This window comes from Emys orbicularis, chromosome 3, assembly GCF_028017835.1.
Source record: "Emys orbicularis isolate rEmyOrb1 chromosome 3, rEmyOrb1.hap1, whole genome shotgun sequence".
NCBI lineage: Eukaryota > Metazoa > Chordata > Testudines > Emydidae > Emys > Emys orbicularis.
Window position 1 is genome coordinate 110,597,513 of NC_088685.1, and position 26,456 is coordinate 110,623,968.

At 43.0% G+C, this 26,456-nt stretch overlaps 1 protein-coding gene across 1 annotated transcript in view; it reads left to right on the forward strand.

The window, feature by feature from the left end:
- The first annotated feature begins 1,347 nt into the window (after positions 1-1,347).
- The window catches only part of ADGRG6 (adhesion G protein-coupled receptor G6), a 150,807-nt gene continuing 125,698 nt past the window's right edge, over positions 1,348-26,456 (forward strand). Inside the window, exons 1-2 of the mRNA XM_065401180.1 lie at positions 1,348-1,397; positions 7,063-7,163. Of these exons, the coding sequence (XP_065257252.1) occupies positions 1,348-1,397; positions 7,063-7,163 (151 nt within the window). The remainder of the gene's footprint in view (positions 1,398-7,062; positions 7,164-26,456) is intronic.

Consider the following 26,456-nt stretch of genomic DNA (forward strand, 5'->3'; position numbering starts at 1 on the left):
GTCCCGAGTCGCAGCAGCGGCGCAGGCACCTGAATAATCCCCGGCCCGCTGGAAGCCGGGAGGCACCGCAGCTGCCCGGCGCCGGCCACCCCGACCCCAGCGAAGGGGAGGGGCGGCCGGGCAGCGCAGGGACCCACCCTCAGCCTCCCCCCCGCTCAGCACCCGCCCAGAGCAGCGGCAGCTGCTTGGCCAGTTCAGCCCCCGCTTTCTCCCGCCGGGTGCGAGAGGCAAAGCCCGGCCGCCGCGGCGAGTGGGAGGGACCCGGGCTGAGTAGGGGCCGCTCCCCGCTTTGCCAGCCCGCGCGGGGCTCTGTGCGTGTCTCAGGTGGGCAGCGGCTGCTGAACTTCCCGAGAAGTGCGAGCGAGAGGGAGCCAGAGGCGGCGGCCGCAGCAGAAGGGGATGGTGGTTGGCACCCGCCAGAGGACAGCAGCCCAGTAATGTCAACATGTAAGTTTCGTCTCCCTGCGCTTTCCACATTGGGGCGAGGAGTATTTTTAACCTTCGGAACAGTTTGGTAAGGACGGATTCTCTCCAGCTGCTGGGGCAGCAAACCGGTTTGTCCTTGGTCTAAGAGATTCAGGCCAGACAGACCGCATTTCTTTCCCCCTTAGCCAGTGATGAATCTCAGGTTTATTCTGTGCGGAAAGGCAGGGCTAGAAGAATGGGCAAACCGTGTTGTCTGTCTGTGCACAATTGCCAACAGATACTGCTTGGCTAATATCTGGATTTGCCAAGGGAATGTTCTGTAAGATCCAGAGAAGAGCGATTTTTAATATATATATAATTATTTACAGTCGGCTTGAAAGAAGAAGTTACTCTTTATACTTTCGATGCTTCCAGGGGAACATTGCAAAAGGAAACAAAACCCATCCCATCGTGTGTGTATGTGTGTGTGTGTGTGTGTGTGTACGTACGTACACGTACGTTATCTGAAGCCAAAAGTTCAACTCTTTCAAAGTGGAGTTCAGATCGGCGAGAGGTACTCTTTCTAGCCAGCAAGGTACTGTGCCAAAAATAGGAAGGAACAGAAGGGAGAAGGAGGGGTCAGACGTAATAAAAATTTAAGTCCCACTCCTCGCTGTTCCCCACAGTCTCCTGCTGGAGAGAGATTGCTAGATTCCTGCAGTCTTTCGGAGGGAGAGAAAGGGCACCTTCACGAAGGGTTCGTAGACGCTATCTTTGATAATCTATCCGGTCCATGGGTTAGCCCTCTGTAATTGTATTGAATCTTGGGCAGATTCCCAGGTACGCTCTTTTCCTTTGCTGACATATACAAAGGAGCTGTTGGAATCGGTACTTCTCCAGCACATTCACACCTGGTGATAGAGAGCCTATGATTGGGACTGAATGAAAGCAATGATGCAGGCGCAAAGGGTAGATTTCTTTTACAGCATAAGGTAAAGTAAAGCAAGAAGAATTTATGCCTAAAGAACAAATGTTGCACTAATACAGTGCTACCGCGTTAGTAATGTGCGGCATGTTGGTAACTTGCAACTCTAGAAAATTCATTTTGGAGGGAAATCCAAGGACCAAGAAAATATCGGATACGTACAAATGATACGTTTTAAATTAAAATGTATATGCTCTACTGAAGGAAGAAGGTATTTTCAAGTCAGATGTTTGGCTGGCCCTGAGAATGGTTGTATATGGGGAGAGTAAGCAGCACTCTACAAAACGAAAGTTTTAAATGGCATTGTCTGAAGTTAGCAATTTACAATTAAAAATTAGGTAGAATTGAAATGTACTCTTTTGTTAGTTTGCAGGAACTAAAATGCTAAGTAGTTGTCTCTCACTGGTTGCATTATAACTCCATAGTGATTACATCATAAAAGACTTTTGTTTCATAACTTAAATGAGATGTTTTGAAATTGATGGTATCTCTTTTTAGATTTCAAACTGTCAGCAGCATTTTTTTCTTAATAGTTTCACCCATGTCAAAGATCAAAGAAAATCCAGTCAATCTGCCTGGGGCAGAATTCACATCCTACTCTGGAGAACTCTGCCCAGGTTTTGAACAAGGTCAATGGTGTATGCAGATATGTCCAGCATGTTCTGTAGATGGTGTATTGGTGCATGAACCAAAGGTTATTGGATTATTTAGGAGTAGCATGTATTTTACTCCAAAGTTGTGTGCTTCCAAAAATATGCTGATGTTGCTTTAGCTGGATATTGTATATACAATGTGGGATTTTTGGTAGTTAGATTTAGCAAGACAAGCACTAAATTGGTCTTGAACCATGTCAAATTACCATCCCATTTATGGTTTAGATAAATTACATTACGATTTTGCTCTTCCAGAATGAATTGTGAATACACCCATTGTCTCCTGCATGATAGGAAATAGAAGTACAGTAGCTATGGGTTGCATGAAGTTGGTAGCTGGAGTGCTCAACTGGTTATGTCACAGCAGTATCTAAAATTGTCTTTTCACTGAAAAATTTGGTAATGCTTTTGTTAGCCATTGTAGACTGCATTTATTATTCTGCAGAGCATTTACATCTGCAGAGGGATAACTGATAGTTATCCTTTTATACATGTTTTTAACAACTATAGTGGGATTACATCCAACTATAATGGGATTAATGATAGTTGCCAACTACAGTATATTGACCTGCTTTAGCTACATGGATTCCTCCGAGGTCACATGCAGGTAACTAGGTGAAGATTGAATCAGACTCACTGTTCTGAATTTTGTCTATTTTAAATTTTAAAGAGCGCGAGAGAGAGACATCACCTTGAACCATGTTCACAGTTGCAGTGAATCTGGTTGTTAGAGGCAGAAATAATCTGCAGTTTTACTCCTCTGTAACAGACTTGTCATTCTTGTTACAGTTTACAGTATTTATTTAATCCTTTGGAGGGTTTTATTACATTACTATCCTCATATTCTTGTCTCTCCATTAGTTACGAATAGGGCCCTACCAAATTCACAGCCATGAAAAACGCATCGTGAACTATGAAATCTGGTCTCCCCCCATGAAATCTGGTCTTTTGTGTGTTTTTACCCAATACTATGCAGATTTTGTGGGGGAAACAAGCATTTCTCAAACTGGGGGTCCTGACCCAAAAGGGAGTTGCAAGGGAGTCCCAAGGTTATTTTAGAGGGGTTGCAGTATTGACACCCTTACTTCTGCGCAGCCTTCAGAGCTGGGCAGCTGAATAGCAGTGGCTGTTGGCTGGGCGCCCAGCTCTGAAGGCAGTGCCCTGCCAGCAGCAGTAGTGCAGAAGTAAGGGTGGCAATACCATACCATGCCATCCTTACTTCTGCACTGCTGCTGGCGGCGTCTCTGCCTTCAGAGCTAGGTTCGTGGCCGAGTGGCAGCTGCTGGCCATTATCATAAGGACAGAGGTGAAAATAAGCTGGTACGCCCCGGTATTGCATACCAGCAAGAGCCAGTTTGCCGTACCGGGGTGGCCCGGCTTCCCCAGGAGGCAATTTAAAGGACCTGGGGCTCCCAGCAGGGCCTGGAGCCCCAGGCCCTTTAAATTGCCACCAGAGCCCCACTGTTGGAGCCCTGGGGTAGGGCTGCAGGGCTCTGGGGGCTATTTAAAAAGTCCGGGGCTCCCGCTGCTTCTACTGCCCCGGCCCTTTAAATAGCCCCCAGGGGTAGTGGGGGGCTCCAGCTGCCTCTGCTGCCCCGGTCCTTTAAATAGCCGCAGGAGCCCCGCCACTTCCCCAGGGCTCTGACGGTTATTTACAGGGCCGGGGCTGTAGAAGCAGGGGAGTCCCGGGCCCTTTAAATAGCCCCCGGAGCCCAGGGGTAGCAGGGAGCTCCAGGGGCTATTTAAAGGGCCTGGGGCTCCAGCTGTCTCTGCCGCCCCAGTCCTTTAACTAGCCGCAGGAGCCCCGCTGCTTCCCCAGGGCTCCCACAGCTATTTAAAGGGCCAGGGCGGTAGAAGCAGGGGAGCCCCAGGCCCTTTAAATAGCTCCCGGAGCCCCTGCTGCTACCCGGGGGGGGGCACTTACCTTACAGGGTGGGCTGGGGCTGGCTCTGAATCCCTCAGCCCCGCCCCTTCCGCCCTAGGCCCCGCCCCTTCCGGGGGCCAGAGCTGGCCCCAGCGTACCGGTAAGTCACTGGACTTACTTTCACCCCTGCATAAGGACAAATGAGAGGGTATTGCTGATGGTGATGATTATTTGCCTGGTACCACAAGCACGATATTGTTAGCGTAAATGAACGTATGCAAAATTGTGTCAGGTAAGTCATTAATGCCGATTTTGAAGAGTAAGGGAGCCAGCATAGATCCCTGAGGTAGAGCATCATTGAGGGTGTGTGCTTTGCTGATTTGCCCGTTCAAAAGGACACTGTACCTTTGGTTGCTCAACACTGAGTCGCATAATGCTATGGCATTTGATGACCCTTGGTGCCTTGAGCAATAGCCCATATCTCTACACCACGGGGGGGGGGGGGGGAGTTGGGGGGGTGGCACAGGAGGAAGGGGAAGGGTTCATATGCTGTCCTTGACTAGCACAATGGGATTCTGGCTTCTAGGCACTACAACAGTACAAAAAACCCCAAAGTTGTTGTTGTTGTTGTTGTTATTTAAGTCTTATAGGATCAGTTTAGTTTGGTCAGTTTTGAGAGAATCAGAACAACACAAGACTTTTTAGAAGTAGGTAGTCACCAGAGACAATGTAGTCCAGTGGATTTAGCACAGAACTAGGCACGAGAAACTCTTGAGTTCTATTCCTTTTGCTGCATGGTCTTGAGCAAGTTACAATGTCTGTTTCTCAACTTTTCCATCTGTAATATGTAGATATGTAGCTCACAGAAGTCTCAAGAGTGTTAATGTGTATACAGCGCTTTGAAGATATACAGATATGATGGAGACAAAACCAGGTTTCTTTCAAGTCCAGCAGAATTGTTCTGATTGTTTGACAGACTGGTAATGCTACCTCTTCTCAGAAATTCAATCTGATGGCTCTGTGAATTCTACTGGCATTAGTGAAAGTCCTGTGCATCATGCTAAAATTTTACTCTGTCAGTGGCTGCCATTAAATATTCAACACTTTGTTCTTGTAGAAACAGCAGTATCTTCCTGTATTTGAAATAGAAGATTTCCTGTTACAGTCACCACCCCAATTGGCAAATGTTGAGTTTTTAATTGCATCACTGTATATATGATTTATTTTGTTGTCTCAGCAGGGTAGATTTTCATCAACAGCAACTTTCTAGGGGAATATTTAGGGTATCTGTATATGTATGAAAATTATTTTTTGCATAGTGTACAGCTCCCAAAGTCTTGGCATTCTGTTGTCTGAGATGCTAACAAGAATTTATGGACCACTGAGTTGGAGGACAATATTTCTATTGTCTAGTAATCTGCTTATTCTGCTGTATCTGGCTTCATCAAAGAGATTCTTGTATTTCAGAGCCCTGAATGTTCTGTGCTTGTCTTTAAAACTTTTAAAGTTTAATTTTACCATATCTCAGAAAAATAAATCAGCTTCAAGTTAATAATTTAACAAAACTTTCAATAAAGAATTGGACCTTTTTGTAGTCAGATACTTATATTAGAGAACACCAGTTAGGTTTTCCTACAATCCATACACAACAGTTGATCTCATGAAATGTTATTTGCCTAGGTCTGTAGCATATGGTTCAGGGGACTGATTTGAAGAACTATTACTTTTAAACTTGCAACATTAGTTGTTTCATCAGTCGATTATTTTAGGATGCTTACTCATCTAGGCTTGTTGGTGTTTAAATTTTTTTCTTTCAAAAGCTAGAAGAGCCATTAGTGGACAAGCTTTTAAATTTACCCCCGGCTTTCACTATCAGTTTTAAAGCAATATATGTGGAGTGGGGAAAGAGAAAAGATTTCCATATGTTTAAAAAGGACAGGTTTTTATGATATGTGGTTTAACTGCCTGGTGTTTTTTCTCTCACTAACCTCCCTCACATTCACAGCCTGACAAATGGCATTAAAGTTCATCCAAATGTCTTTTGGGTCAATTTATTTAATATTTCACTACCCTGGTAGACATTTGTGTGTGATGATGTTTTTTCGTTACTGTTAGTTCGGTGTTCTTGCCAGTCCATCCTGTTTCCTCCCTCCTCTGTCCCCTCAATATAACCGAACAATTTCTTACTGGAAAAAGGCCAGTTATAGGCTGTCAGTACAAAATAGGATGGGAATGGTGTTGGTCAATATAATATGTGAGCTGTGTTTCACTATTTCTTCTTTGCTGTTGCTTATTGCTGAGTTGTTGCATAAAAAGAGAAAGCAATATAATAGGTTACAATTAATTTTGGATCCATGATTATATTTCCATAGTAAAGGTTGGGGCTAAGTTCCATTATAAGCCTTATTTCTTGCTTGTCCAGCTTCCACACATCATAATTTTAGCTAGGAACATTTTGATTTGGCCTAAAAATTGTCATATATGTTTTAAAGGCAAAGGAATGCAAATAGAATTGGCCAAACTATTTTTGTATTTATTGTATTAAATATCAAGAATCTAATTTATTTCAGTGAGAATAGGATTGGGCCTCTGGACACTGACAGACAGAAAATATTACCTTTTTAAGTTAAGGTTCCTATTTACTGTACAAAATGTAAACCAAGGAATGTTACAGCTATAAAAACTGTAAGACTGAAAAGTGTAGGAAAGAACAGTTATGGGAAGAAAGGTAATATTCAAATGCACTCTTCATATTGTCTATAATACATGTCAGTGCATTGCAAATTCCAAAAAGAACCTTAACTCCACCCATATTCCTGCCCAGTCTCAACATATAGACCATATCCCTTTTACATCATCCACCCTACGTGTTTTGAATATGGGCTACAAACTGTCATAAACAATCACTCACCCACCATGCATGGCCCACAGACCCAACCACAGTCCATCTTCTGGCTTGCCTGTCTATATACGAACACCTTGTCTTTTACCCGCCATATAAAGACAAGAGACAACACTCTTTTAAAGCAAGATTCTAAGGAAGATTCTATTTTTCAACTGCTGGTGTAATAATAGCAATATCTTAATTATTACTGAAAAAATCAAGTTTTGGCTCGTTTAAAGGTTTCCTAAACTGTTGCTTTCTTGCTTCACAGGATGTCACCTGTGAGTGATATGTGGTGCTATCACTGGAAACGGAAGCTGCAGCACTTTCTGTATTTATTTACTATCTACATGATATGTCTGCAGAATTTGGGTAAGTGAGCAAACTATCATCTCTTTCCAATAAAAAGATCATGGGCCCAATTTTGATGAACAAGAGCTAGTCTTATGTATGGCTGTATTATGTATTTCTGTTACATTCACAATTTAATATTTTGATTACATTGTAATTTGATAGTTTGATTTATGTTTTATGCTATTGCCAAGGTTCAGTTTAGCTGTTTTTGAAATAGTATTTCACTCATCCATCCCTGCCATTTCTTTTTCTTCAGCTAATTGTGAACCTTGACTTTGAGTTATTTGCTTGACCCTTTCTTCTGATTTTTCTTTGTAAGTTCTTGCATCTCTTCTGATTTTCTCATTCATTTCTGCTTCCTGTATTGACAGAATAAGATGTGATACTTAAATATTTTTCCAAATTTGGGCATGTGTGCATGTGTGTGCGTAATGTAGTGACTCTTCACATCGCAAATAAGTTGACCTTAAAAACTGTAAATGAAGGATAATGATGATTCATCTTAAAATAGTTTGTGAACATGCAATTTGAATGATATAAAAATTGCTTCAAAAATCCATATGAACATAGAACAATCATATACTGGATAGGACATTTAATTAAAAACTCAGCCTTTGTCAGTCTGTAGAAACTGGTGAGTGCAGAATTTTGTAATATCTTGAAATTATTGTCTGTAAACTGAAGACCTAGAGATTTGATTTACCAAATGCCTTTTCCTGACCCATCAGTGCAGAAAGTATTTTAGGAGTTTCAGCAGTTTACTGCACAGTTCTTGAGCATAAGAAAACCTTGGAGCAAATTGTGGCATGCTAATTCCATATCAAATGGGAAATTTTCCAGTTACTAACTTCCCATTGGAAAGACCATACTAAATCTGAAAAACAGGGTGGAATATATAGAGATGTTCTGGTTTTTTTAAAAACAAACAAGTAAGGAGCTTTGAAATTTCATCAGAGGTTATGTATTTGTCAAACTGTCCAAGCTGCACATTCAGAGTTCCAACTGCACAACAGTTTAAGTGATGTACTTTTTAAACCTAGATAAAATATTATAGACACAAGTCTACATTTGGGGCCAGACTGTCTGCTGTAGCTGAGTAGTGCTCAGCACAGCTGGGGTGTGCAAAGGTCCTATTTGAATCCCCTTGATTTTGAGCTCTCCAGCTGCCAGTCTGGTCCTTAGTGTAAAATAAACCAACTGGGGAACTGATCTAATTTTCATCAACTGTTTAGTGGGTCCTGTGTCTGGCAGTTGTGGAATGCTGGGGCACAAGGATGCCTCAGCCAGTCTCCCTAAGCTGGTCACTGGAAGGATCCAGAGCCACTACAGTACAATGGCTCTGTACCATTGCAAGATCCCTCATTTGCAGGGGCATATATGCCAGCGGCTGGCTACACCAACTTTAAGGTTGCTTAATGCCAGTGGAGTGGTACAAAGAAGCCAAAATGCACTTGATAATCACAGAGACAAGGTGGGTGAGATAATATTGTTTATGGGACCAACTTCTGTTGGTGAGAGAGACAAGCTTTCGAGCTTACACAGAGCTCTTCTTCAGGTCACCATCAGAAATTGGCCCAATAAAACATATTACCTCATCCACCTTGTCTCTCTCATATCCTGGGACCAACACAGCTACAACAACACTGCATACTTGTTAATCGGGCATTTTGTTTTGAATTCACTGATCTGATACTTTTCAATTTTTATGTTTCTGTTTTGTTTTGTTTCTCCTGTGTCTTTTGGCTAAAAAGAAAACTTGTGTTTTATGTGTTAATCCCTTTATTGCCATTCAAATGTGAATGTGTATAGGCAGGAGTTTTCTATTGTACATTATTTTTCAATTAATGGAACATCAGTCACCAGACACTTTAGATAGGATAGCCAGGAATAAACAATTTCAATAGACAGATATGTTTGCTGTTCAGCAGTGAAGCAGGTCACAAGCAAAATTTGTTGTTAACACTCTATTGAAATGAAAACGAGACATTTACGTCTCCTGTGATGTCATTTCAATGGACCTGTCTTCAGACCCTTGGGTTTTCATTGTTAATGCTGTCCTTGCAACTCACAGGTGTGTGTTTCTTCTTTGTTAGGCTATAAACTAGAGCTGCCATATACTAACCTTCCCCCCTTTTCTTTGTACTTTTTAATAGAAGTTTTGCTATTTGAGGTGTACTAAGCAGATGACAGCAGCCCTTTTAATCCATTACAGATTCTTTGCCATGTTTTTTTCTTTTTACTAAAGATGTATGTCAGTTTGGCTTTGGACACACATGGTATCCAGAATGTTAATGTTAACTTAAATACTACTGAAGTTAATGCAATAGAATAAATATCATAAAATCTGACATTCAGCCAGTTTCACTAGTGATCCGTGATCTCAGAAAGCTATTGATTTTTTTGCACTTTGACTAGCGGAGGTTAGATATGTGGAAGGATGATGATAATCAGATGCCTTTCTCGTGGATTTACTATAGGGCTGGTAGTCAAGGCAAAAAAAGTCAGTCATGCCTTTGTCGGGGCACAAATGCAAAAGTAATAATTTTACAGTGGGAGCTTTGCTTGCGTAAGGATGCAGGATCAGGCCTGTTTTCAGAAAGAAAACTCAAGGGAGGACTAAACACATCAGAAAACCTATAACAGTAGCAGAATTGTCTCTAAACAGAATGCAACAGAGAGTCCTGTGGCACTAACAGTCTTAAAGGTGCCACAGGACTCTCTGTTGCTTTTTACAGATCCAGACTAACATGGCTACCCCTCTGATTCTAAATAGAATGTTTGTTCAGAGTTTTCTGCGATGTGTCAGCAGCTATTTAAGGTGAACAGCTCCTTTTTTATGAATTGGCTAGTTAAATGCAAACATACTGAAAGACAGGTGCAATAGCTCAGTGAATTACCCTAATATAGACCTGCTCAAAAGCACATTGAAGTCAGTGGAAACACTCCCAAGGATTCATAGATTTTAAGGTCAGAAGGGACCTCTGATCTTGTAGTCTGACTTTCAGTCTAACATAGGCCATGAGGACTTTCCTGAATTAATTCCTGTTTGAATTAAAGCATGTCTTTTGCAAAAACTTGCAATCTTGATATACAATGTGCTTTGGATCAGGTCATGGAAGATCATGGGACAAATCCTCAGCTGCTGTAAATTGTCATAGATCATTGACTTTTAATGGAGCTATGACAATTTACATCCGCTGAGGAGCTGTATTTACCAACAGGGTGAGAAATAGTGTCTCTTTTCCCAGTGTAAGGCTGCCAGCTTGAGATATACAAAGAGCTCAATATTTCTTCTTTAATTTGGGCAACTGGACCATTGATTAACATACGGTGCTCTTAAAAATCAGTATAAAAAACAGACCAAAACAAAAAACACCTCATTCAAAGTTAAGGAAGTGCACTTTCCACTTCTTGTAAAGTGTAGAAATGCACATGGAATGTCATCCCCAATAGCCTGAACTCTGTTCTGTTCTACCCTATGCACCTGTTGCATCTTGCACATAGGAGAGTGATGTTATGAGGAGTGTGGCCTAGTTATAGGGCACTGGCTGGGGACTCAGAAGACCTGGTTTCTATTCCTGGCTCTGCCACTAGACTGCTGGGTGGCTGTGGGGAAGTCACATCCCCACTCTGTGCCTTACTTTCCACATCTGTAAAAATGAGACTAATGATCATTAGCTCCCTTATAAAGTGCTTTGAGATCTACTGATGAAAAACACTATGAAAGAGCTGGGTGTTGTGATGATGATGATGATGATGATAGAGTTTTTAATAAGGATGGCTTACATCCATCACATTTATGTAGCTGAGAGACTCTGGATTCCCTGGCTTTGTTTTTGTACAATATGTCAACAATATGTAAGTTGGTCCCCTGAACGTTGGCATAAAATCGATCTGAATTTTGATTCAGCATTTAGGAAATTGGGAGATCCAGATACATTATATCTCACAGTATGACAATGTTCTTTGCCATAGAAACCCTACATGCATTTGGGAAATTGTACTGAATGGTTGGCTTAAATAAGGACATTTTTAGTGAAGAGATGTAAAAGTCTGTCTTTTTACAGTAACCTCATATCATCTTAAATAAGGCAGAAGTAGTTTGATCTAGTGAAATAAAAACATTGGGGTTCAATCGCCTCAGAAATATATAATTAACCTTTCAACAAGAGTTCAGTTAGATCACTTCTCAGTTGTAGTTGTGGATGCATAGGAAGATGTCTGGTGTTTAGGATAGGATTGTTTCCTGATTTTGATTGCTCTATAGATTGTAATACAGGCACAGAACCAAGGTTGTTTAGGTGACCTTAAATGTATGTTTCAAACTGCATATTTGCTTTCCAATTTATTTTTTTAAGTATAATCTCTTCATTGAATTTCCAGCTTTTCTAATGTTTGTGCCTTTTGAGGGACTTGCAACATTCTCTTAAGAATTTTTATCCCTTTAAGTAAATGCTATAAATCTACAACCTTAACTACAGCTTACTCAATTTTAATGTTATACAGGATGTGGAAAAGATATTTTAAAAATAAACATACATAGAAGGAAACTATAGTTACAGTAGTTCGATACTATATCCCCTTCTAGTGCTATTATGGAACCACTGTGTTGCAGCTGATATCACCCAACCTGTGGTAGAGCCTGATCTGAAGCCCTTTAATGTCAGTAGCCATCTTTCCATTGACTTCAGTCTTTCAGTTGACTTCAGTGAGTTTTCAGTTAGGCCCATAGAACTAGATGTAGGGAGAAGAGTAACTGTGTGTCATGTGATATCACAGGTAGTGGTATTCATTGGAGTGTAGGGAACCATGTTAGTCTTTCCAGTGGCTATTTAAAAATATTTATTATTTGAACATAAGAATGGCCCTACTGGGTCAGACCATCTGTCTTCCAACAGTGGCCAATGCCAGGTGCCCCAGAGGGAATGAACAGAACAGGTAATCATCAAGTGATCCATCCCCTGTCGCTCATTCCCAGCTTCTGGCAAACAGAGGCTAGAGACACCATTCCTGCCCACCCTGGCTAAGAGCCATTGATGGACCTATCCTCCGTGAATGTATCTGGTTCTTTTTGAACCCTGTTATGGTCTTGGCCTTCACAACATCCTCTGGCAAGGAGTTCCACAGGCTGACTGTGCATTTTGTGAAGAAATACTTCCTTTTATTTGTTTTAAACCTGCTGCCTATTAATTTCATTTGGTGACCCCTAGTTCTTGTGTTATCAGAAGTAGTAAACAACACTTCCTTATCTACTTTCTCTACGCCAGTCATGATTTTATAGACCTCAATCATATCTCCCCTTACCCATCTCTTTTCCAAACTGAAAAGTCCCAGTTTTATTAATCTCTCCTCATATGGAAGCCGTTCCATACTCCTAATCATTTTTGTTGCCCTTTTCTGAACCTTTTCCAATTCCAATATATCTTTTTTGAGATGGGGCAACCACATCTGCACACAGTATTCAAGATGTGGGCGTTACCATAGATTTATATAGAGGCAACATGATATTTTCTGTCCTATTATCTATCCCTTTCTTAATTATTCCCAGCATTCTGTTTGCTTTTTTGACTGCTGCTGCACATTGAGTGGATGTTTTCAGAGAACTATCCACAATGACTCTAAGTATCCACAATGACTTTCTTGAGTGGTAACAGCTAATATAGACCCCATCATTTTATATGTATAGTTGGGATTATGCTTTCCAATGTGCATTACTTTGCATTTATCAACATTGAATTTCATCTGCCATTTTGTTGCCCAGTCACCCAGTTTTGAGAGACCCTTTTGTAGCTCTTTGCAGTCTGCCTGGGTCTTAACTATCTTTAGTAATTTTGTAACATCTGCAAATGTTGCCACCTCACTGTTTACCCCTTTTTCCAGATCATTTATGATTATGTTGAATAGGTCTAGTCCCAGAACAGACCCCTGGGGGATACCACTATTTACCTCTCTCCATTCTGAAAACTGACTCTTCATACCTATCCTTTGTTTCCTATCTTTTAACCAGTTACCAATCCATGAGAGCACCCTCTCTCTTATCCCGTGGCAGCTTACTTTGCGTAAGAGCCTTTGGTGAGGGACCTTGCCAAAGGCTTTCTGAAAATCTAAATACACTATATCCACTGGATCCCCTTGGTCCACATGTTTGTTGACCCCCTCAAAGAATTCTAGTCGATTGGTGAGGCATGATTTCCCTTTTGTTTGTTTGTATTCTTCAAGGGAAAGGGTTAGAGAAGAGAGGGTGTCCGGAAGGTCTTCGCTTCCCCATAACTTGAATAGAAATCAGTGAGGGGTCTGGATATACACAAACTGGGAGCCAGGTCAGGGGATTGGAAGGGTTATCCACTTGTAAAAGAGACAGCTACTAGTTTGGGACGTGACCCCTATCCCCATGTAAGGAATACAGGAGCCAAGTCTGGGGGTGTCTGTGGAAGGTGGTGATTGCAGCTAAAGGTGGGATTAGGGTGAAGCAGGTCTGGAGTTGAAAGTCTCCCTCCCTCCCCCCATGAACAGAAGCCTGGTGAGAGCAAGTTTGGAGGAGAGGGAACAAGGCAGAAAGCATGCTACCCATATCGGCGGGTAGCAATCGATTTATCCGGGATCGATATATCGTGTCTCGTTAAGACGCGATATATCGATCCCCGAACGCACTCACCGTTGACTCCGGAACTCCACCAGAGCGAGCGGCGGTAGCGCAGTCGACGGGGGAGCCGCGGCCGTCGATCCTGCACCGTGTGGACCCCAGGTAATTCGATCCAAGATACTTCGACATCAGCTACGCTATTCGCGTAGCTGAAGTTGCGTATCTTGGATCGATCCCCCCCCACCCCAGTGTAGACCAGCCCTAAGATAAGGATAGTGTGTATTAGCAGGGAAAGCTAGTATTGTGCACCTACTGTTAAAATTGATTCAGCTTTATCTTTAACATGCCTTTCTTGCCTACACAATTCAGGAAGAGTGTATTTGCAACTGTACTGAACCAGCCTACCCTAAACAAGGGTCAAAGATCTTATCTCCGAGTGAGTGCTGAAAAACTAAAAGCAGAGTTGCTTATCTTTCTCCCTCCCGCCATGTGTGCAGTAAGGATTGAAGTGCCAAGATACTATCCAAAAGAGTCAGTGTAATTCTACATATACAGCTGAGAGGCAGGGAATGATTTGATAACTTAATTACTAATACTTTGTGAAAATTCTCTCCTGGCGTCACTGGGGTGGGGATAAGTGTGTATGTATTGGGTGGATGCTGTGTGTTAGTGGAAGAGATGTTTCTGACTCATACACACAATGAGTACTTAGAAAGTTAGAAACCTAAAGAAGTTTCAATTAAAAGGTATCTGCTTTCCCGCTGGCTAGAGGAAGGATATCTAATTTCTCAACTCTCTCTTGAAAGATACCTTTTAACTGAAACTTCTTCAGGTTTCCTAACTTTCTAAGTACTCATTGTGTGTATGAGTCAGAAATGTCACTTTCACTTACACACAGCGTCTACCCAATATAATATATGTGCATGTGTACGTGGAAGTTGAGAGGTTAGGTAGCATAATACCGAGATTCTCTCTAGTAGTCCTGTAACACTTTCATTTATATCCTTTCCATGTTAATTTCCTTTCACATTTTAATGTAGTCCAAAGCAATATCAAAATAAGCACTTTATGCTGTATTTGTTTAATGTCCAGATTTATGCTCTGATGGGGTATGCATTGAGACCATTTATGGATTTACATCTTTTGTTGAAATCTATGAGTTGCCTCTTTTATACACCCATGCCTTGACCAGCTAATTCATGTGAAAATAAGTCTGAGCTGGGATGATTTGTGCAGGAAGCAGCCTCTTATTATCTTTGTTTATTTTATTTTTAACAATACATTTTTGATTGAACTGATTGTTTTCTCCCTTTAAGTGTTTTGAACTTATTCTATTAAACATGAAAATATTACCTTAAAAGCTTGCTGGATTCCCCCTCCCCGCCGATGTGGAACTGTAGCCAGAAAGTAGAATGCACCCAAACACCACAGAAAATTCTGAGCTGAAGAGGAATTGGCAACACCTGGTCTATGCTTTCTGCTAATTTTTTTTTGTTCCACAGTAGTTACAAAAATAGACTTTATATAAATAAACTAAGGGATGAAAGCATCAGTCAGGAAGGGTAGTAATATTTTTAAAGCACCTGTTGAAGAGTATACCTTGAATAAAGATCATCTGCTTATCCCATCAAATATGGTTTGTGGAAACTGTAAATTACATATGATATTGTGTTTGCTCCCTGTAGCAGACACAAGAATAGAGCTCAAGTTTCCTGACTCACAGTCCAGTCCAATAGGTCACATTGCCTCTCATAAAAGTTATGTTGTAAAAAGGTTCACAAGTTGCTATAGTCCTCATCTGTTCCCTTAGCAAGATGAATGGCTTTCATTTCAGTATCTTTTATTCATCAATCTTTTAGAATTCTACTTTCCTTTTACTATGAATTATTGACATCAGAAATATTGGACCATAAAGCAGAAATTTTAGTTGAGAATAGGACAATCCCTCAAGTAAGAACTGATATGTACATAAATCTAGCAAGTTTGCCAAATTCATATTCATACAAATATCTTAAAATAAAATGAGTAATGGATGGATAATTAAAATAGCTGATTTCACGTGCCTGCCGCCGTTTTATTAACTTTGGTACCACTAAAGAGTCAATATTTGTCAATAAATGCCAGGCCCCAATCTTGCAGGCACTTACTGACATGCCTTACATTATTCACATGAGTGGTTCCATAGGATGTTGAATCTGGTTACATAATGGGATTGCTCAGGTGATTAAAGATACACATGTGCATGTTCACTGGCTCAGGGCTTCATAGATCACTGTCTGGTAACTGTGGGTAAATGCTGGATTTATAATGTCAGCATTTAATCACAGCTACCACATTGAGATAGCTGAGATAGCACAGATTTGCCTTTATACAAACTACATGGACTTTGCTAAAAATAAAAGGCTTTTATTTTACAAAAAAATGAAACAAGCAGAGTGAAAGAATTTTAGTCACTGCTGAAAAAATAGAAAATACATCAAATTACTCATTCAGATTTTAAGATTTTGTATAAATACACCTGAATAAATAAAAAGTCATACTTGCTATTCCTCTGGCTGCTGCGCCATCAGTATTTCCTCCATTCCTCACATCTGAAAGAAAAAATAAAGTTGGCTAAGCACGGGCTGTAAAATTTTTCCACACAGTTAACTAGAAATATCTATGCAGCACAAAAATAAATTACAAGGGAAAACGATATGCCTTCAACATGACATGGTGAACAATAGCCCCAACCTCCCATCACTGCTACTTGTGAACGACCCCATTGCCCCAAGATTAGCTACAAAAGAAGCATCAATGGGGTGGGGGGAGGGGGAAATGGCTAGTGGCTACCCCCCAACTTAAGCATTCGGACCTGGTAGGTTCTTGCCATGAGAATCTAAGTCTCCTAAGAGAACAAAAAATGGTATCTAGCAATGACAGCCCAGTAAAATGTATAATGATAGTAGGTCAAAATCAGATCATGCCCACAATAATATTTAAGCAATAGGGTTCAAGTCATACTGGAACTCTACAAAATGCCTTTCCAGCACTTTTTGTGTGTGGAGACAGAACGACGTTCCAGTACTTATGGTACTACTACTAGAAGTGTGTTACGACTCAAGTGCTGCTAAGCAAGCTAGGCTCTTCACAGACCTCAGTCAAGACTGGTGTCCCTTGCTGAGCCACACCCTGCATCATGCCATTACAGAGTGGGAGTCTCCACTGCGTCTTTGTTCTTTTATATCAGTGGTCTCCAACCTTTTTGTGGCCAGTAGCACATTCATGTTTTCAGAAGACTGTGGCGGGCGCCAACAATTACTCACATACAGGGCCGGCTCCAGGCACCAGTGGAGCAAGCACGTGTCTGGGGCAGCACATGCTAATGGGGCAGCATTCCGTCAATTCTGCGGAGTCGGGGCGTTTTTTTTTTTTTTTTTTTTTGGCGGCAGTTCTGGCCAGTGCAGAGAGAAGCTGGAGAGAAGCCACGAGGACAGAGAACACCGGCACCCGCAGCCTGCAACCCCGGAGTACTCTGTCCCCAGCAGGCGTGGGGCCCTGGCTTCTCTCCCCTGCTGGGCACTAGGCGGGCCCCGCGCCTGCCGGGGACAGAGAACACCGGCGCCCACAGCCTGCGGGCCCCGGAGTTCTCTGTCCCTGGCAGGTGCGGGGCCGCGGCTTCTCTCCCCTGCTAGGCACTAGGCAGGGCCGGCTTTAGCAAGAGCGGGGCCCGATTCCTGGGGCCGGGGCTTGCTGCAAGCCCCGCCCCCAGGAATCGAGCCGCGCTCCGGCCGGGGTTGCCGGGCTTGGGTCCGACCCGGAGCCACGCCGCGGGGGCCGCACCGGGCCAGGCCCGAGCCGGGCCGCGGGGGCCGAGCCGGAGCCGCGCCGCGGGGGCCGGGCCGGGCCAGACCCGACCCGAGCCGCGGGGGCTGAGCCGAGCCGGAGCCGGGCCGCGCCGCGGGGGCCGCGCCGGAGCCGGTCCGCGCCGGAGCCGGGCCACGCCGCGGGGGCCGAGCCAGAGCCGCGCCGCGGGGACCGGGCCGGGCCAGACCCGAGCCGCACCACGGGGGCCGGGCTGGAGCCAAGCCGGGCCAGAGCCGCTGGGGCCTGCGTGCTCGGCGGGAACGGGCCGCGCCTCCCCGGAGCCCTTCTCGTGCCCCCACCACCCCAGCTTACCTGGTGCTGCCTGCCCGCCCCTGCTTCTTTTCAGACTTCCCGCGAATCAGAGATTCGCGGGAAGCAGGGGAGGGGGCGGAGCGTTCAGGGGAGGCGAGGAGGGGGAAGTGAGCTGAGGGCGGGGTGGAGAGCTGCAGCGCGGGGCCCTCTTGGCGCGGGGCCCAATTCAGCCGAATCGGCTGAATCGGCCTAAAGCTGGCCCTGGCACTAGGCGGGCACACATAAATGCCCTGGTGGGCGCCATGGTACCCACGGGCACCACGTTGGGGTCCACTGTTTTATATCATAAGGCACATGAGAATACTTGCACCTGCTGTTGGCACAAACTATGCACCACAATTTGTAGTCAGTGTCTGATAAAACTTAAGGACAGAAATTGAGCATCCAACTAATCAAACTACTCTCTCTCTCTCTCAAAAAATAATACCAATTATGAATTTGTGACAACTTTAGTAATAGACAAGATCATTTCTAGCAAAGGAGTTAATCAAACAGAATTTGCCTTTTCTTGTAGTATTTTTCCCTGTCTTTCATTTTGGATTTTGTCCCACCATCTTTCATATTTGGACTTATACAGTTTGAGAGGTACATTCATAATTGCTTTGTTATTAGGAAACAATTTTCTTTTACTTGTTGCTAATTATTCTCAAGGTTTCCCCCTCTATGGTCTTCCTGTCATCACTTTCTATTCCGTAAGCTTTCTGTTTTGTAAGTTCTACATAGCTCAGTAGCTTCTCAGTTTTGTGTTGGATTGTTGTTCATGGCACTTGAAACTGTAGGGCATAATTTTTTTTCTTTAAAAAAAAAAGTCATTTGAGGCAATAGAACCCCTCACAGTTGTAACTCAGTTGTTTGTTTAATATTCTGAAGCTACTGGAATAATATTTTATAGTTAAAATTTAAAATGTTTACTATTTCATGGGTACTATACATTTATTTTGTTTACTAATGAGCATATTCCTAAAACACTGCTGTACAGTTAAAAATTTACTTCATATGTTTGTGTATCATTTTGCATGATTTTTTTTAGGTCCCATCAAAATTTAGGTTTCAATTCTGAAAGTACTTATTCTGGGCATTCAGGTGTAATCCCATTGTCTTCAGAGGGCCAACTCATGGAAGTAAGTGCTGCACCCAGTGGTAAATATGTGCACGATTGGGCCCTTATCCAGCAAGAAAAATAGAAATGTGGAAAGAGCTTAATACAACTGGCCTGATTATTTAAAGGGTGCAATATGATCATAGTTTTTTTCCAAGTTTCAGCTTTTTTCCATTATGAATACAGTTCAAGATGGGTGTCAGGATACTGCAATTCCCCATCTTAAACAGAGCTTGTTTTGTTCAGATACATGCTCTGGCTGCTCACTGTTCTAATTAATGGTGCAGTGACAAACCCATTCTATCAAGCTGAGGTCATCTTTTATCAGAACTCGGTTATGAGGTGGAGAAAAAGACTTCATGGATGAAGTTATCACAGAGGCATTTGTGGTAAGAGACACAGTCCTGAGTGTGTGGTTTTTAGGTGGAGGGGGTGGAATGGAGGAGTGAGGCTATGGCTACACTAGAGAGCTTTCCTGTCAACTTAATTAATCCACCCCCAATGAGCAATGGCAACTATGTCGGCGGGAGAAACTCTCCCATTGACATAGTGCTGTCCACACTGGCACTTAGATTGGTGTAATTTATGTCACTCAGGGGAGGTGACTTATTCACACCCCGAAGCGACATAAGGTATATCAACATAAGTGATAGTGTAGACATAGATAGCCTCAGTGTGTGTTTCTCATTGCCTGCCTGGGATTTACAGGAAACTATTAGTAACTGCATTTGAATTTAAAAATCTTTTAATAATTTTTCTTCGGTGTCTACTTTTTCCAATTCTCCAGCATATTAGCATATTTCATACTAGATATGTGAAAGAAGCTGATACCCAGGAACCATACTGTAATCACATCAGCTAAATGCTGCAATCACTACAATGCCCCAAAGACTATGGATAAGATTTTATGGAATGAAGTCTAAATAAAGTAGAATAAAGTGTGTATTCATGTGTTCCCTAGGCATTGAGCAATTATCTCAAATGATTGATTTGACTGTTTCTGTGTTTTTGACTTTGTAAAATATTGTTATTACTTAAGAAATCAACGCTATAATATATACTTGAAAAAATACAAGCAGAAAAAATGATAGCGTTAACTGAAAGCAGAATTGGTTAGAAAGAAAACGGAGACCTTTTTGGCTTCTTAATTTTGTGTGTGTGATATGAGTAATTGAGGAACTGGAGCTGCTGAAATGGGATTTTTTTTTCTATAAATAAGCAAGCAAAATTGGATGGTACAAACAGATCTAGTTATGTAATGGTATGGTTTCCTGTACCATAACATCTAGACTTTTTTTTCTTTGAGCTGTTAAAGCCTGGCATGATATGATACTTGCTTCTTAGAGGACAGCTTAGTTAACCTTATTATCAATCATATGCACCTGTTGGATAGATGAGATGTTTGTCCATTGTATTAGTAATTAATTTTTTTGTAATTCTTTGTGGAGACGGAGGGCCCCAATCCTGGTTGTATTCAAGTATTCTCAGCACTCCTCAGGAAGTGGGAGAGCAAATAAGACAAAAGTGAGTTTTAGTAACCTGATCCTTGAGCTGCTAGTGACCACATGGTCTCTGGCATCAAAAGCAGCGGCGGCTCCAGGCACCAACGCTCCAAGCGCGTGCCTGGGGCGGCAAGCCGCGAGGGGCGCCCTGCCGGTCCCTGCGAGGGTGGCAGTCAGGCTGCCTTCGGCAGCATGCCTGCGGGAGGTCCGCCGGTCCCACGGATTCGGCGGCAATTCGGCGGCGGGTACAATGAAGCCGCGGGACCGGCGGACCTCCCGCAGGCATGCCGCCGAAGGCAGCCTGCCTGCCATGCTTGGGGCGGCAAAAAAGCTAGAGCCGCCCCTGATCACAAGTTAAAGCAGCCTCAACAGTGTAGCTCAAGCTTACGCCCAGCTGCCTTCAAGGGGCTGTTCCAGTAGCCAGGGATCACCGGGCATAAAGACATCCCTGCCATCTCCACCTTCCCCTGCCCATTCCCACTTCACGAATGGCCAGGATAGGGAGTGGAGTAGCAGGTGTATGTCACCCAGGGATTTGTCCACATAGGGTGGAGGGGGGAGGAGGGACTAGCCACTTATACCGGTATAAAACAGCTATAGCATAGACCAGGCCATAAAACTATCTACAAATTGGAAAGTTTATATTCTGTTCTGTCAATTACTGAATAACCCATAAAAGCAAATTACAGTCAACTGTGTTCTCCCCCTGCTCCAGGTATTTCAGTTAAGAGTTGATGATTGCTTTGTGAATAACAGAAGCAGCATCAATAGCAGTAGAAAATGCTTCTTTTGTTTAGCTCTGTACTTTTCTTACAGAGAGCATTTTAATTAAGGTCACTATTAGAAAGTGACAGCGAGGCTCAAGAAAGCATCTCTATATGTAACCCCCAAGGAGATTACCTAGATTCCTGGGGCTCTGTCTGCTGGCAGCTCAGGGAGAGGCACACTGACCCTGCTAGGGAGTGGGAGCCAAGGCAGCAACCAATAGGGAGCGAGATGCCCTTCCCAGGGAGTTCAGGAAAGAGGAGAAGCCATTTTTTGAGTCAGTCTGGATCCAGCCAGGGCAAGCACAGGAGTGGCTGTGTGGGGAGCTGGTGAGTCCCAGGCCTGCATTCAGGGTTCCCCTTGAGAACTGGCCTCTAGAGACCTAAAAGCAAGATCCCTCAACTGGGCTTTTCCTTCTCCACTGATGATTCCCAGTTTGTAGAGTTTTCCTGGGAAACTTCCCCTGCCAGGCTGAGTTAGCCCTCCAGTTCCCTAGGGGAGACCAGTCACCACATGGTCAGCTCTGCTCTGGCTGCTAGTCCAGGGCTGCTGTGTGTGTCTGGACGCTGGGCTAGGAGACTACAGTTTGGATTTTAGTACAGCTGTGTAATCTGCACCGTGAGCCCTGCACCCCTTTGTGGTGAGGGGAAATCCTGGGACCAGAAGCAGCCTGAAGAGGATTCCTGCCAGCAGACATCAGCCCCTCTGCAGTGACCGAGGAGTCCAGAGTCATCTCTGAACCTGAGGATCATTCATGGAGTTTGTGAGTGCACCATCTTTTAGTTAGTCAGTCAGGGAATTTGTTTTGGGGACCCCCCACTCCCTGAACTGTGTCCTCATGCCAGAGAATAACGGTTTGGGGATTTTATAACCTGCTGCATATTAAACCTGTGAAGGGATTTACCACCTTCTCCCACTTGTGAGTCCTTTGGGCTGTACTGAACCCAGTCAGCCACACTGCTAAACCACTGCAGAGAAGAATTTTGTGATCATAGGTCATCAAGGGCCCCAACAAAGTATGCGTACCAATGGGACACTAATCTTACATTTGCTACATCTAGTCAGGTGACTGGGAAAAGTCACAAGTATTATCAGAGTGGGCACCGGTAACCCTAAAAATAGTGTTTTACCCTGTTATGTTATATTTGTCTAATGTTTAATATAATTATTGTGTTAAATATATTGTATGTGTTTGTGTTATTTCTTGGAAGTCTCCAACTATCTGGCAAGTAAGTGGGAATTATCCTGTGGTTGGAGTTTTCCTCCCAAGCTGCCCTGGTGACCCTGCCAGGAAGGAGCGAGGGGGGTGGAGGCACCGCCAAATGAATTCATAGAAAAAAATAAAAATACAACCTGCTAAGTGGGTGGCGGGATCCAGAAAAACTCAAACCTGTCCATCAAAACCTGTAAGCAAATTGGCATTAAAAAGGTAACTGGGTGGAGAGGGGGCACTACATATATATGTACTGATATATAGATAGCTAGATAGATATAGATATATTACCTGTGAGATTTTATATATATGTGTGTGTGTGTGTGTGTGTGTGTGTGTGTGTGTGTGTGTGTACACACACACACACAATGGATCATAAAGCCATATTTTTCACAGTAATATAATGTCAAGTAAGTACTTCCTAGACCCTTTGCCAAAAAGCTAGTGACTGTTACCTATAAACAGTTCATGCCTTCTTTGCTTAGCTGATTTGTAAAATCTCTTTCATAGAAATTATTTTCAAACACTTATGTTTCCTCGTGATCTTATCAATTTTCCCTGTGTAGTCACTACTCTGAATACTAATGAAGGACTATTCATTGTTAGCGTGTATTAATTTTTTTTCAAATTTCCACATTTTTTGATGAAAAACAGGATATATCTGTGAAAACTTTTGCAACCCCCCCCCCTACATTTTCAATTAGTTTTAATGTTAATTTAGTTTTTGTGATTTCCTGGGAAGGCAAACGGGGAGTTGATCTATAACATTTTTCTAGAACAAATCGGGAAATGCGCCATAAAACAGAATAATAGCAAATGTTCTCTTTGTTGCTTGACATTAGGAACAATCCGGTTCAGACAGACCTGCTTTAAACAATGGGCTTGAACAGATGTAGGAAATAAGAAGCTGTATGACTGATGTTCATCAATATATATTATGAGAGTTCTTACAATTTTTCTCCTAGTCAGTAGATGACAAATGTCCCAGTTTCTTCTGCAACTTGCATACTTTGAATGGTATGAACATCCTTACATGATGATGACTAAATGATAATTTAGTGTCAGATCCAGCGAATGTGCAAGTTAATAGTTTTACTCATGTAATCAGTTTATTGAACTCAGGAGAGGAAAATTACTCGTATGAATACATGTTTGCAAGATTTGGCCCATTCATTGCATAATGGACATGGATACTTATGAGAGGCCAGGTGCGTGAGATAATATCTTTTATTGGACCAACTTCTGTAAGTGAGAGAGACAAGCTTTTGACCTACACAGAGCTCTTCTTCGGGCCAGGGAAAGGTACTTTCATAGCTTTACATAGCTAAATACAATGTGGAACAGATTGTTTAGCACAGTGGGTCTCAAACTTTTTGTATTGGCAACCCCTTCCAGACAGCAAGCCTCTGAGTGAGATCCCCCCCCCTTATAAATTAAAAACACATATTTTATATTTAACACCATTTTAAATGCTAAATGTAGAACCCTGTTGTTTAAAATGAATTGATCTTTTCTCACTGCTTTTAAATTAAGAGTAAATCACATTTTTATTGAATTATTGTTATAAGCAGAAAAGTTGTTTTTTTAAATAGTTACTGTTTAATATTGGGGGGTGAAGAAACTTTGTCAATATCACTTTTCACAGCAGACTTGGCGCCCCATTGCCACCCTTATTCTTACACTGCTGCTGGCAGCAGGTGCTGCCATCAGAGCTGGATGGCTAGAGAGTGGACCAACAAAAGTTGGTTCAATAAAAGGTGTTAGTCTAGGGTTACCATATTTCAGGTTCCCAAAAAGAGGACACTGCTGGGGGCGGAGGTGGGGGGAGGAGGGAGGAAGCAGGAAGGGGGAGCTGGAGGTAGGGTATAGTTAGGGGTGTTGGAGAGGGGAACTCACTGGAAGTGGGGGGCAGTGTCACTCCCTGTCATGTTGGCAGGGCAGCTGTGCAAGCCCAGGACGCAGCAATATCCATCAGTTAGTGTCTCTATGTGGGACCCCCTTCCCACAGCTGGGAGTGGGGCCTGGGTGGGCAGGATCTGGCACCTGTGGCTGCAAGGGAATGAACCAATCATCTGCCTATGCAAGGGAGGGACCAATTGGGGCTCTTTCTGAGCTGAAGCATCTGCTCTGAAAAAATCCTGGACATTGCCTGTTTGAAAAATCTGCCTGGACAGAGGACGGAGGCTCAAAAAAGAGGCAATGTCTGGGAAAACCCATATGTATGATAACCCTAGATATTACCTTACTCACCATGTCTCTAATATCCTGGGACCGACAAGACTACAACTACACTGCATATCTTAGAATGTGTTAACTAATACTAAATAATCTGTTCCACCTTGTATTTCGCTGTGACATTGAGTACCTCTCCCAGATCTGAAGAAGAGCTCTGTGCAAGCTCGAAAGCTTGTCTCTTTCACCAGCAGATGTTGATCCAATAAAAGATATTACTTCACCCACCTTGTCTCTCTAATATCTTGGGACCAACACAGCTACAACAACACTGGAAACAATAGATAATTATGGGATGGTATTAAGATTATCAATCTTGGACTGGGTATTTTTTCTGAATGGTGAAAAATTAATGTTAGGAATGTTATATTTTTAATTTTTAGAAAACTGAGGCCCTGATCTTGCTAGGTGCATTATACAACTAAGTTCAGGGGGGGTTGAAGGTGCTTGGCAGCTCACAGACTCAGGCCAGGTCTACACTATAAACCAGGGGTTGGCAACCTTTCAGAAGTGGTGTGCCGAGTCTTCATTTATTCACTCTGATTTAAGGTTTCGCGTGCCAGTAATACATTTTAACATTTTTAGAAGGTCTCTTTATATAAGTCTATATATTACTCAACTATTGTTGTATGTAAAGTAAATAAGGTTTTTAAAATGTTTAAGAAGCTTCATTTAAAATTAAATTAAAATGCAGAGCCCCCCGAACCGGTGGCCAGGACCCGGGCAGTGTGAGTGCCACTGAAAATCAGCTCACGTGCTGCCTTTGGCATGCATGCCATAGGTTGCCTATCCCTGCTATAAACTTACATTGGTATAACTACATCGCCCAGGGGTGTGAAAAATCCATACCCTTGAGCGGCGCAGTTATACCATCCTAACCCTTAGTGTGGACAGCGCTATGTTGACAGGAGGGCTTCTTCCCTCAACATAGCTACTGCTTCTCGCAGAGGTGGGTTAACTGTGCTGATCAGAGAAGGTCTCTTACCGGTGTAGTAGCATCTTCACTGAAGCTCTACAGTAGTGAAGCTGCACCATTCTACGTGAAGACCTGCCCTCAGGCTCTGACTGAAAGAATATGCCCCTTACAGATCAAATGGGAGTTTCAAAAGTGGTTACCATTCAACTGAACTCTGCTCCCACTGAAGTAAATGGAAATATAACAGGGTGCTGGCCAGGAGGCCCTGAGCCAGACCCCTGTTAGCCCAGCTCCAATTAAGAAGTATTAATAGGGGCTGGCTGAGTATGCCAAGCCTAATTGGTGGAAGAGAAGTACTTCCGGGCCTTATTAGCCAGGGGACTATATAAAGCTGGCAGGCAGGCAGGAAGGAAGAAGGTCGGGGGGGAGCAAGGAAAGGGAGGAGTCCCAGGTTGTGCATCCGTGCTGGCTGGAGAAGCTAGCTGTCCCCCAGGTTGCTGGTTTACAACCTGTCTGTAAATAGAAGGTGGTGGGAGCTGACACTTAATAAAAAAAGCACTGGTGATTGCAGTTAAAAGAGGTCTCTGAATGATTTGTGCGAGGGCAAGCGAAGGCCTCGTTACAGGAAGCTTTACCACTGACTTCAGTAGGAGGAGTTAGACCAATGAATGCTTTTGAAAATCCCACGCCCTATGATCCAATTAAAAACTATGTCTAGTTTACATCTTAGCCTAGCAGAGTTATGTCAGAAGAAACCAAACCTATTTTCCCCCCTTTGTCTGCTACTACAGTAATGCCATTCAGTGTTCAGGATGGAAAAGGCTCAGAGGAAGAAAGAAGAAT